This window comes from Trachymyrmex cornetzi, unplaced genomic scaffold (assembly GCF_001594075.2).
Source record: "Trachymyrmex cornetzi isolate Tcor2-1 unplaced genomic scaffold, Tcor1.1 scaffold44, whole genome shotgun sequence".
NCBI lineage: Eukaryota > Metazoa > Arthropoda > Insecta > Hymenoptera > Formicidae > Trachymyrmex > Trachymyrmex cornetzi.
Genome location: NW_017299179.1, coordinates 861,457 through 874,486, shown reverse-complemented (window position 1 = coordinate 874,486; position 13,030 = coordinate 861,457). Strand labels below are relative to the sequence as shown.

The 13,030-nt window shown below is 36.0% G+C and overlaps 1 protein-coding gene across 1 annotated transcript in view; it reads right to left on the bottom strand.

Annotated features, from left to right (window-relative positions):
• Positions 1-9,336: 9,336 nt before the first annotated feature.
• Positions 9,337-13,030, bottom strand: part of LOC108764606 (cadherin EGF LAG seven-pass G-type receptor 1) — a 68,182-nt gene continuing 64,488 nt past the window's right edge. The window contains exons 5-8 of the mRNA XM_018512927.1: positions 12,911-13,012; positions 12,339-12,525; positions 10,701-10,787; positions 9,337-9,804 (exon numbers count right to left, since the gene is read on the bottom strand). Of these exons, the coding sequence (XP_018368429.1) occupies positions 9,748-9,804; positions 10,701-10,787; positions 12,339-12,525; positions 12,911-13,012 (433 nt within the window). The 3' untranslated portion in view covers positions 9,337-9,747. The remainder of the gene's footprint in view (positions 9,805-10,700; positions 10,788-12,338; positions 12,526-12,910; positions 13,013-13,030) is intronic.

Sequence of the window (13,030 nt, the reverse complement as noted above, 5' to 3'; positions counted from 1 at the left end):
TCGTCGTTCGGTTAGATAACTTTTTCTCATTTCTAGCAATTATATTTTGCACGGAAAAAAATGCGTAAATTATGAATCTCTAGACTTGTTCTTTTTAGCTGAACTTTTGCATCGGTTCATCTTCTTTCCTTTTCTCTCATCCTGGAGAGAAAAAGAAAAAAGATGAACCGGTGCAAAAGTTTAGCTAAAAAGAACAAACCTTCTCTGAGAGGATGAAAGAGAAGATTTATACGTATTACGCGAAAAGTGAAGGACGCCTGATATTGTTGAAGCTGCTGATCTATCATCTACTTTATGTATATTGAATTGCGCTGCCATAAGCGAAGTTAAAGAAGCAGTTGAATATAGTATCTTTCATCATAATTTATGTAAAAATAAATAATTTTTTCGGTATATTACTTTTCTCACATTTGATAATAATAACAATCAATATCGTAGAGTAACGCGTCAACCCGATACTTGTAATTTTCGCTTTAAATTTATGATCTTATGGAGAGTTGGGAGCTTTTTGAGTTCTCCCTTTCATAATTTTCGACTGAAGTCATAAAGGCAGCAGATAATTTAACGCAGCCTTGAGGGAGTTTTCATTGTGCAAGCGGGACATATTGCGAGACTTAATAAAATACAGAAGTTGTGGCAGCTGCGTACGAGAATAATTGTCTGCGGTACCCCTCTCTTACACTTCCGTACACTCGGTTTAACGGAGAAGAACGTTATGCTTGCGGGGTAAAATACATGAATTTCCAATTTCTCAAGAGAGTGGAGATTATATATAATAGTTACAATCGCTGTTACCGCGATACAATAGTACCGTTAAAGAAAAAAAAATAAAGAATTTTCGTTGTAAAGTACAATATACATATTTCATCGCGTGTTGTTGACATGGGCACAAATAAAAATTCTGCCAGCAATACGGATGGCTATAAAGGGTTTTATACTGCGCAGCGTTGTGCGATACTTGATACCGCGGTATTCCATGTTGCGTTGCATTGGTCAACATTGAAATATTACTTTCTTTGCAATAAATCCCTTTTTAATGGTGCGATGAGATAAAAGAACGTAACTGTCCTGAAATTTATGGCGTCTCACCGACGAAATACTTTCGTGTTTATCGGTATTGTTAGTTGTCGTTTATCGATTTTTTTTCTTAGTTTCAGCACATCATAATAATAAAGAATTTTTATTTTCCAAAGAAATCCTATGATCCTATAATAAATTTGATTGTATGACACACGTTATACTTTTTCATACATTATTACGATTTATTAATAAATACGTTATCATAAAAAGAAATATTTTTTATATCGTATGTCATATTAACATTAAAAGACGTCTATTATAGTTTTTACAAACATGGAAAAGAAACTGTTCCATAAATATTTTCAAAACGAGAACGAAACATTTCGTTATACGTCCACAGTAAAATTGGTAGAGTAAATATGTGATTAAAAATTTATACGTCATTTCATGAAATGCTCCAAAAATATGGAGAAGCTTCCAACCTTTCTTACTGTAACTACGACCGTAGAAATAAAGCGTTGTATTATTTATCAGATTTTAGCGCACAGATGGTGGTTGAACGCAATCGGATACGCCAACATTCAAGTGCTCGAGAAAACCACCTGTTATTTTCTGCAGCGCGATTTCCAGGCATGACGCACCAACGAAAGCTTGGAGAACAAAATGCACCGTAACTATTCTGGGAGAAACGTATTTCATCGACAGGAAAACTAATTGTTTCTATTCTCGGAAACACGAAACGAAACGAAAACCCTCATGCCAGATAAAAGGGCACTTTACCGGAATTACTGCTGATACACCAACGCACAAATAATAATTATTGTTACTCTTCAAGTGCTTCGCCGGGATAACATAGAATAAGAAAAAAAAGAGGAAAGCTGTAGACTGCAGAAATTTCGCGCAAGATCTCTTGGACGAAGCTAAGTTGTTTTTAAACTTACATAAATAAGTTGCGCGAACGACAGGATAAAATTTCTTAGCTTGATCCTAAAGTTAAAGTAAATTTTAGGATTGAGGATTAAATCTAGCAAAGTTCAATGAGAAATGTGAAATTTGAAGGAGAAAAAGATTAATTATTTTACATTAGCTTTCTAAACTGAGTTCTTTTAATACTACATGAATTTCTAATGAAGAATACCGAGGCCATAGGAATAACTAATTGCTCGTTACTCTATATAAAGAGAGAACTGTTTGTCATCTTCTATCAGAGGATTGGACGTCTGTCGAAGAATAGGTGTTTCAAGTGAGATGTCAGCGGTATAAAAGTAAAAGTAATACGTGATGACAATATGAACATATGATCATGCACGAGTCGAAAAGTAGATTATAGGTCAGTTTGATTTTAATAACCTTGGTTCTCGAGAGAAAGGCGGGTCGATGTCGAGGATGGCTCCAGACATCCTGGCACCGACAAGGAATCTCCTGTTCTCTTTAGAACATATTCCGGAATGCAGAAGATGACCGACGTTTTAAATCACAACATCCGCCCATACATCCGGCACTAATCAGAAATATGACTATAAGAAGTTGACGAAGATATAGTCAAGATACATAAGATTTTATTTTATAAGTTGTTGTTTACTTTTTAAAAATTATCAAAAAAGTGTAAATGTCTAGAATTGAGCTTCTACAAAAAATTCTCTATGTCGTATAAATATATCGTAATATGAAATTTACTATATTTTGAATATATAAACTCTATGACGTAATATGTACATATATTTATACTTATATTTTTCGATGTAACATTTCAACATTTTATGATACGAGATTTACTCTGTATTAATGCTAAATTATTTCATGAAGTTATATCTATTTCAAACAATTTCATTATATTCTTCCCATTTTTTTTTGGAAAACTGAAAATTTTCGATGCATCTCTTTCATTCTGTTTACAGTACCCATGGATGGACGTGCCTTTAATCCTATATTTCCCAAGCTTTCCTCCTTGACTACTGCTTCCGAGGTAATCCAATTTCCACGGCACAGTAACGGAGAAAAACCCATTAATCTGTTGGTTAGTAACTCGTTTTATTCAAACAGAAAACACACTGTTTTTAGCAAATTAAACACAAAATAGTAAAAATTCATTTTAGCTCTACAAATAACTCCATTCCGTCAACAATATTTTTTAACAGAATTTTTAAACATCAATTTTTATTGTAATTTTTTTACAGAATTTAAAATATTCGAAAGAAAAAAATATATAAACGGAATTGTAAAAAATTCGAAAAATTGATTCTTAAATATTTTTTCTTCGCTCTTGATGTTTACTACAAATCGCTAAAAGTTCCTAATTTTCATTTTTTTACGTTTTAGGATTTTAATCAATAATATTTCATTGAAATGCAATCCCCATTTATCTTTTTTTGTTCAGCGCGATTGAAAACGTGCTCAATGTTCCTCGAACTTATTTATAACTCTCACGATAAACCGGTAAAAGGTTTCCCAATTCCAATGTTAAAAAATTTACGTCGGTGCTCATTTACTGAAAGGAACTTTGTGAGCAACTATGGTTACAGGTTCGTTTCAATAGAATTGAGTCTTACTCGCTTGAATAGCGTACAGGAAATACGCGGGGATGTCGACTATTGTGTGTACCAAAAGACCACGGTTACTTATATATATGACATCGTAAAGTATACTAGAATGGTACTAGAGCAACGCATTCTCTTTAATGACCCTACATTAAGTCTTGAGAGTCTGTTAACGAATCCTATGTCGGCCAGAGCATCCTCGGAACAACAAGCGACTTGGTCTAGAATATCTTTTCCTCTGCCTCTGAAAGAAAGGTGCTTGAAATTCTCTAATTAACTCCCCTCGAGGACATCTCGCGCGGAATTACGAATTCACGAGATAAGTCTAGCTTGCGCGTAATTATACGGAGTTAATTAAGGGGAAATTAGTGTGGGTAATGACGGGTGCAGAATAGGTGAACGCGTTATTCAGCTTTTTCCTTCTTTTTGTAAAAATAAATGTCGGGAACACAAGGTACATCTGTGTTATAAAAAGAGATTACAATGTCGTTATTTCATCTAGTTTTCATCATAATCTCATATTGATATGATATTATCACTACGTTGTTTTCCGAATATTGAGAGCATTGAAAACTTACTTTAAATTTACTTTAAACATTTTTCCAACATAAACTGAACTTTCTCAGATGTGCTCTATTTTTTTCTATATTTTCTTTTTAACGTAGATAAGGTAATGCAGAGCGTAGTAACAAATATTTTGGATATAAATTTATTTGTAGGAAAAAATAAATGTATTGCATGTGAAGCATGTTTTTCAGAATAAAACGCACTCGAAAAGCATTTGTCGCGCGTCGTCAAATCGCGCGAATGCATTACACATTACAGCTAAAGGGCGGGTTGAAAACGAATGCACTTGGTCGCGTCGCGGACCGTCGGCCGATCATTTCCGATAATTAAATGTCAGATCCGTTTGGGAGAGAGAACGGGGAGAGAAATGACACGGGGGAGCCGCTCTTCCACTCGCTCGAAAGGCACTAAACGAGTCATCCGTACCATATTCTGCATTTCGGAAAATCGATAGCTCGGATGAAGTACCCGAGTATAAGCATTAATTCTCCTACACGGTGCATTGTATATCGCGCAACATATCTCATCAACTTTTCCTCTCTCTCCCAGTCCTCCACTTTCGTCGTCGGAAAATTCAGTGCGCTACGAAAAAATATAAAGAGAAGCGAGAACGTCTGGGACACCCCTCTGAGAAAAGCGGACAGATATATTAGACTCGTGAGAGGAACAAATCCTTACCGGTGTAATAAAATCTTCTTCCCTAAATCTCTCTTGTGAAGTAATAAAGGAAAAATAATTGCCGAACGAAGCAGTCGTTCCTCCACTTTTATTGCATTGCTGTAAAACAAATCGGCACACTGCGGTGGATCGCTCGAACATTCTGTTACTCGCAGAAGTATTGTTCGGCAAAGGAGTCAAGGGAATCAGGGCTCCTATTTTTGAAAAGTATCGCATACGAAAAATTAGGGAAATACTATAGTATACGTAACACATAGTGGAGAGGTCCAAAGTTCGAATCCTGGCTGAGGTAATATTTTTCACAATAAGTTTCTTACTTACTTTCTTTCTAATCTAATTTAAGGAGGATTATTAGCGTTTCAAAATTGTGTTGAAATCGAAGGTTATCGGCTCGCAATCATATCTGGAATAAATTTATTTAACAAAAGAATATATATATATATAATGCATTATTTGAAACATCCAACTTTGACCGATCTTGGCTTTCTTTATCGGATTTGATATACTATAGTTTGATATCCCTAGTTTTACGTATGCGATACTTTTCAAGAATAGAGGTCCAGGAGACAATATTGAAGGTGATAAAAACCAGGAATGAAATCCGCAGACTCGGAGAGGTGACGTACACGTAGTCTCCTCTCCTCTCCTTTAAGTTTCAAAATATTTATTTCGCCGTGATTTACATGCGTCGTCTACACGTACGTATGCGTGCTGTAATTACACAAGCACTAACGCAGATTTGCACAGATCATTGCCAGGTGTTAATTACGCGGGAAATGCCGACCGCGAAACCACCGTGAACGCATGGATAATACACGCCGTAAATGCGCAAGATACACACACACGCACCGCATGCATGCACGCATGCATATGGATTTCTCTGAATTAGGCGGATCGATATTCACGCGTTTCTCTCTACGCGTTTGCATGCCGAATCCTGTTAGTCAATTGGTCAATACCGTTCGCAGGATACGCTTGATACCGCGACGTTGACCGAGAATACGGACAAGCTTGCGTAATCTGGACTGGGTTTATTTGCGTGAACGCGCAATGCCCGCGATTCAGGTTGAGGTATCGATGGGGCATCCACGATGGACGACAGCCGTCTCGATATGTCTGTATGACACGTATCTCGACAGGAAGATTTCTCTCTTTGTAGAAAACGATTTTGTCTTCGGATTGTATATTATTTACTTTGTGCGAATTTCCCTTGGCTTATGACAATACTGAGACATAAAAGAAGCTCGATTAAATAAAAAAGATATTTAAAAATGAAGAAATGTATCAGTTTTGAGAGAAGTCGACAATATATCCTATAAAATATAATAATATGAAATATGATCCTAAAAAGCAAGTAAACAATGATAAATTAATTTCTTATTAATTGAGAGACAAAATGTGTTTAATTAATTAAATTTAAAAAATTGTAATAAGTATCTTCGTAATTTTTTTTTTCAGATTTGTTTTTAATTAGAAAATTTTTTAATGTCTTAAAATCTTCAAGTCTATATTTTTATTGGAAATAATTATAACGAGGAAAGGTGATATCGTAAGATATGTTCCAATAACATAACTGATGATGAAAGTCAGAAATTGCTAATAGAACATCGGTGTGTAATATTTATATAATAACGTCGTATATAACGATTAACGTTATTAATATTTTAATAAAACTATACATATTAAACTACGCACTGAATGCGCAATCATTCTTAGCAAGTCCCCAACGATTATCCATTGAATTATTGGAACATGTACGAAGAGCTGCGGTTATCCCGTTGTCGCAATTATCATGATTGTTCCTCATTATTCATCGACTGATAGAAACCTCCCTGTCGCGAGATAGACGTCGATTAATCGCGCGACTCTCGAAACCCGATTCGACGAGCATCCTCCTCCCGTCGACGTTGTGTACACAGTAATTCGCGGACGTATCGATCAAGCAAACCTTCCAGGAACGAAATTTCGGACAAACGATCTCATACGTCCGGCATTCAGCGCTCGACGCTTAGAAAATTCAAGAACGTTATTCAACACTGATATGTCAGCCTACATTGAGTGTTTCGCTCGCTCATGTCTCTCGTTCGCCAACGAAACCAGCGGATCAAACGCCCGAGCAAGTCAACAGCATTTCATTCTCAACCCTCCTCATATTTATCTTCACAGTGTTTTGATATGCAATTGCTAAACAAACGCACGCCAATCGTACGCCATCAGCTACGCGAATTGGAGCTCGAAAAAGGAATTCACATCTAGTCCGAGATTTTGATTTAATTCAAAATGCCTTAAAACACAGACTAACTAATCGTAGTCGCTAAATGTATTTATTACGACGTTAATTGTTAATATATATTAAAAAAATTTTTTATCTCTAACAAATACCTAAACATTCATTTTCTCTTGTAATGGAACATTTTCAATCGTCACTCTTATCAAGAATTGAAATAATATTTCTATATTTTTTCTCCAAGTATATATAAACTCTCCCCTTTTATATCTTACTCGTTTTTATGTATAATATATACACACACACTTTAATCAAATGTCGATGCTCGTAGCGCGCCCAATTTATACACTGCTCTCGTCCTTGATTAGGTGCTATTCAGAGGAAAGAAACGATCGAATGCTTTCCTCGCTCGTGAAATAAGAGCAATAGGTATCGATGCATCACCAATGGCACGGTGGTTTTAGTCCACCGCCACATTTGTTGGGACATCGAGCAACGTGAGGCGGAGGAAAGCTACCCCATTCGATCGATCGATCACTGGACCCCCTTTCCCGTCCTTCAGTTAAAAGGAATCTCTTAAACACAAGGAGACACGAGAATCCGAGAGGTAAATCGCGTAAACGACCGATACGACATGGCCTTCTATCAGAGTTCTCTATTCACTTTGTCCAGCACTTCATCCCTTAAGTGATTTCAACAAATTGAATTACGATATACGACGTCACTTCACGCCTGTGGTATTCATCATCGCGAGAAAGTCACGTTAATGGCAATCGCGATGACGGTCCGATCTATACATCGTTCGTCCTAGTTTCGAGGGATCCAGAGAATTGATATGAAACCATATAACCTTTCCTGTTGCGCATTAAAATTCTATTGTAGAGAGCCGGAAGACTGGATTAATCCCTCACGGGACAATCTGGCGGATCTGGGTCACGTTTAAAAAGAAAAATAATTTTATACTCGCTCGAACTATGATCGTATTTACGCAAATTCGCGATATTTAATATCAAATATTAAAAAATTGCAAAAATTCGTCGAAAGGGTTTTATTTTAAATTAAAAACTAGAATTTTTTCTGGGAAAAATACCTTACATTAGATATACAATAACATCCGAGCGATATTTTCTTTTGTATATTTAACTCTATATATGCATTTGTTTCATTATTAATCTTTATAATAGGAAAATGTTTACGTATTTACGTGTTTACGTATTTACGTATACAATTTATGTACATGTATCAGGATAAAATGTTATTTCAATGCAACATGAAGAATTATAGCATTACAACAAAATATTGAATTCAGCAGTAATACTTTGACTGATCAAATCCCGAGAAAAGTTATACGATAATAATTATATGATTGCATATTAATTACGTTTCTAGATCGCAAATTGAAGCTTCCTAACGGAACTATACACTGAAAATAATTAAGGTAACGATTATTTGTTACGCACAGAATTATATATACAGTTATAGCGTATTTAACATGATATGCATATCACATCAGGGATGATTGTAACGCATTACCTATTGTGTATTTTCCACTGTTTGCGCTTTTCGCTACAGCAATCATTCGTCATATTGAAACCGTATCAAATTATCTTCCGCATGATAACATTACGCAACATCATACATAATCGACTTGTAGTATATGAGTAGGATTACGGAGACGTGCGATTCGAGTCTCGTAAATCAGTCGCAGTTTACTGAATGCACGTTCAAGATTAAAATTCATTACGATCAACCTCTCATAAATTAGGCATATTTAGGTTATACAGGTAACTTGACAAATTTCCAAGAAGAATTAATCATTGATTTTAATATATATATATATATATGCTTCCTTACTGGTCCATAATTAAGCATACGCAGAAATAATTAATAACATCGTGACCGAGAGAAGTAATCTGCTTCAGTAAACTATATTTAATCCTCCGAGTTTTTAACATCATTTTGAAAACTTTGAAAAGTTGAAGTTTATAATTTGCTTTCTTATTTGAAAAGTTTTATTCTTTTTCACTTTACCGTTTTAAAACTTACGTTAAGTGCAGCAGTTATAATCCATTGTTCGAAAATTTATCGAGATTTGTATAACGTAATAAATAATAGATTGCATAATGGAATATCAAAATTAGGTTCCTTAGCAAGCCTCACGTAGAACAATTAATAATTACAATTAATGAATGGATTAATGCAGCTTGTGCGTGCAAAAGAATTCAAATTCCAAAACTTTCGAGACTCTCAGAACAATAGCGATAATATGATCAGAACGAGAATTATATTGAACTATAATGCGGCGTATATTTATATATCTACAATGGCTATTATGAATCATCAAAAGTAACAATTCAGATTATTATAACAAATCATGTGAGCAATCGAAAGTATAGTTTTATACATTTTCTATTTTCTTCCTTTGTATGCCAATTTCAATTTCCACAAATTACAAGTTTTCTGGAAGTTTTCTACCTATCCCGCAGACAACGAAAAGGTGTCGTGTTGCAAGATGGTTGAAGCTATCGAGGTTGAAACTGAAATCGCACGTCACAGAGGAAAATCCTGGTCACAGAGAGAAACGGCAAAGTTAGGAGAAAAATGTCAGCACATTTTCGATGTAAAAAGAGTTATAGTACGCAAAGAGAGAGAGACACCAGCCGTCGCCACTCGTTGGTTTTCCTCTTCGTTTCCTGTCCATTCCGTTCCGAAGATCGCCTAAACCGGATCAGGCGCAGGTGCAAGCAGTTGCATGCTACTGCTTGATTTTGCAATCTGCAACGTTAACGTCAGGTCGCACATTGAAAACCCTGTGTCTAGGCAAACTAAGTGCTTGTTTCAGCCACATAAATAACAAAAGTGGAAGAACTTCTATTGTCAATAATAAAACTAGTTAACAACAATGTATACATTCTTATACAATATTAATCTTAAATTATAAGGACAAATCCTTAAATAACATGTTTTTATTAAAAATAACTTTTTTTTTTCATGAGATAAAGGAGAGGAAAACTGAAGATCGGGATATTTGCCAAGTAGTCAAATTATAGGTTTTTTGAATATCAAATATTGATGCGATAAATAAATCCAGATATCTCAATAAACCGAGGTGGAGAATTGGGTAACCAAAATAAGGAGTAGAAGGAACGACAGTTTAATTCAGTCTGACCTGGAAAACGAGGATGCACCGCAATCAACCGGATTAAATTATTTGCTCTGGAAGATCTTTCTCGATGAAAAGAGGCAAGTTGTAAGGTCAGACACGCGTATTTTGACTTTAAAAATTTGTAGCCGCTATTAACCCATTAAAACTCATTAATTCTTTCAAACTTCATGGAAAACCACAAAGGTTATCTGTATTCATTAACTCTAAATCAACGTATATTTATCAGAAATTGCGGAAACTTTTGAGATATTAAAAAAAGAATTAAAAGTTCTGGAGTCGTATTATCTTGAGTAATCACAAAAAAGACAGCGACAATTAAAATTGATAAAAAGATTAATGAATCACTCGTCAAAATAGATGTTTCACAAAGTAATACAAAACAACTACCAGAAGTACAGAAACCACGAGTATAGAAACAGAAAAGCAGCAGACAATCGGACCATCAAGGAAAGGATTTATCGATGGACTAGTTGGAAGAAACAAAACTTTCAACGAAGATTCGTACCTGATGTTCCGGGTGCTTGTGCGATTTTCTGGCGTAGACTTTCAAGACCCTGCAGTTACACGCGACGGAGAGTGCCACTGCCGATCCCTGTGTAGCATCATATAATTATCATGTGCACAATAGAATAGCTAGATAAAGTTGCATCATCGAACACACGCCTAAGAAATTAGGAACATGGCTAATTAATTTTTTTTTTAATAGTAGAAAAGTTTGGATTTGTTTTCAGAAAAACATTTGTTCTAAATTTTTATCTCTACGAATGGCAAAAAGGTGTATACATATATGATAAAATATTTAAAGCATAAATCTCTAACTATGTAATTCATAAATTTATGTTTCAAAAAAATCACAAACGTCTTGAATTTTTGAATTCTTGAATTTTTGACAAAGGAGAGAAAAAAATGAGGTACCAGGGAGAGGAAAATGTATACAATATTAAAAATATAATTTACGTAAGTAAACCGTTTGATTTTGAAAAGGAAAAAACTAGAGAGATTTAAAAAATCGCCCAAAAACTGTTCCGCACAGTCTTGACCACAATTGAAAAGAACTATAAAAGATAGGAACGATCGGAAGGAAAGACGAACATGACAGGGTGAGAGAGTGCAATTGGACGTAGAGTGGGTAAAGTAAGAAGAGAGATCGGCACGTCTTCTACACTTTGATCGCGAAAAGCTCTCGCTGTTGAAGAACATTCAACTCAGCAAACTCGACTAGTAGGAAGAAATATGGAAGCACATTATATATAAGTATACATACATATATGTATATATATAGGCAGAGAGAGAGAGAGAGAGAGAGAGAGAGAGAGAGAGAGAGAGAGGGGGAGAGAGAGAAGCCGTTTACGCTTGATGTAAGATCGAAACGCATCAGGGATGGAAAGTTCTTCGAAGAGCTTACCGGAAAAGGGTAAGGGAAAGAGATTCCTCGCGTTCCTGCGTTTGCCCTTTCACTTCTTTATACGCGGCGCGATGCTGAGCGTCGCGTCGGTCTTCAAGAACTCGACCGAGATCTCTCAATGTTGGAATTGAAGTCGGTGTAATATTGGTGCAACCATCAGCGAATACCGAACCGCATGATAATTGGTATATTTGCATTTACAAGAAATCAAATTAAATTTCAAATTTATTGAGCTAAATTGTGATCGAACGATGAAGAGAGAGTGTGGTCTGAATAATGGTCCGAATAATGGTCCGCGTGATGGTCTGTGCACACATAATGGCTTCAAATAATGGCTCGAATAATAGTTCAAATAATGGCCCGAATAACGGTTTCAAAGATGATCCGTAAAAATATCTAGTATTAAAAAATGTGTAATATTCAGTTCATCAATTTTTGAATCTAACGAAATCAGACATGACAAAAATGTGTCATTCCCGGGGCTTTAATGATTTCTCATCTTTCAACGCCTGCCTTTAACGAGCGCTCGTATATTCGTATAGTGCCATAATCCATCGAAATTGCGGCGGAAATATTGCGGTCGTACGGTACATCGTTAGGAAAGGAGTACTGGGAGAGAAATAGCGCGCCTTGGTGAACCTTCCACCTCCGAGACTCTTTTTGTACCGCATATCTCGCCTACGTACTTGACGGGAAATGATCCGTATGCTTTTTGCCGCGTATCTTTCCTCTACATACCTGAAGAGAATGACCCGTACAGAAAACCGCCCATAGGAAGGGAATTTTCCAGACTCTGGACGCCACCCCGCAACCGGCCACCACACCGACGATCAGACTGACCTTCAGGAAGAGCATCAGCTGCAACGCCCGCCTCCTCTTCATCTTCTCGCGTTGTTTTATCTCCAGTTGCATGCTGCACGTGTACCTGCATGTGTACGAGCGCGACTTACGCGACGTGTAAATCCATGACCGAGAAAGGGGACACGCGAAACTTTCGAGTCGAGATAATTCAGAAAAGCAAAGTTTGAAATTACGAGGATGAAAATGTACGAGTTACCTTAAGAATAATAAACTGTGTACAATCCGCAACTTTTACCCGTGAAAAAACATAGTTGGAGTTCGTTAATGAAAACGAAAATGTTGGAATTGTATTATATAGAAGCGCAAGGGCGTGTTAGATTGTACGTTATAAAAAAATATATTTTTTAGAAGATCTATTCAGTTATTAAATTAATATTAGATCGTAATATTAGATCATAATAAAAGGATGTTCATACCGTGACATGATCGTAATAAAAAGATGTCCATACCTTGATACGATCGCAGCCTTGACGAGGTAGTAACCGGAAATTACTAGCAGCAGGACGACTGGTAAACCGTACGCGTAAATTGTCGCCGTGGCTCCTAGAAACCTATAAAATCAATAAGAA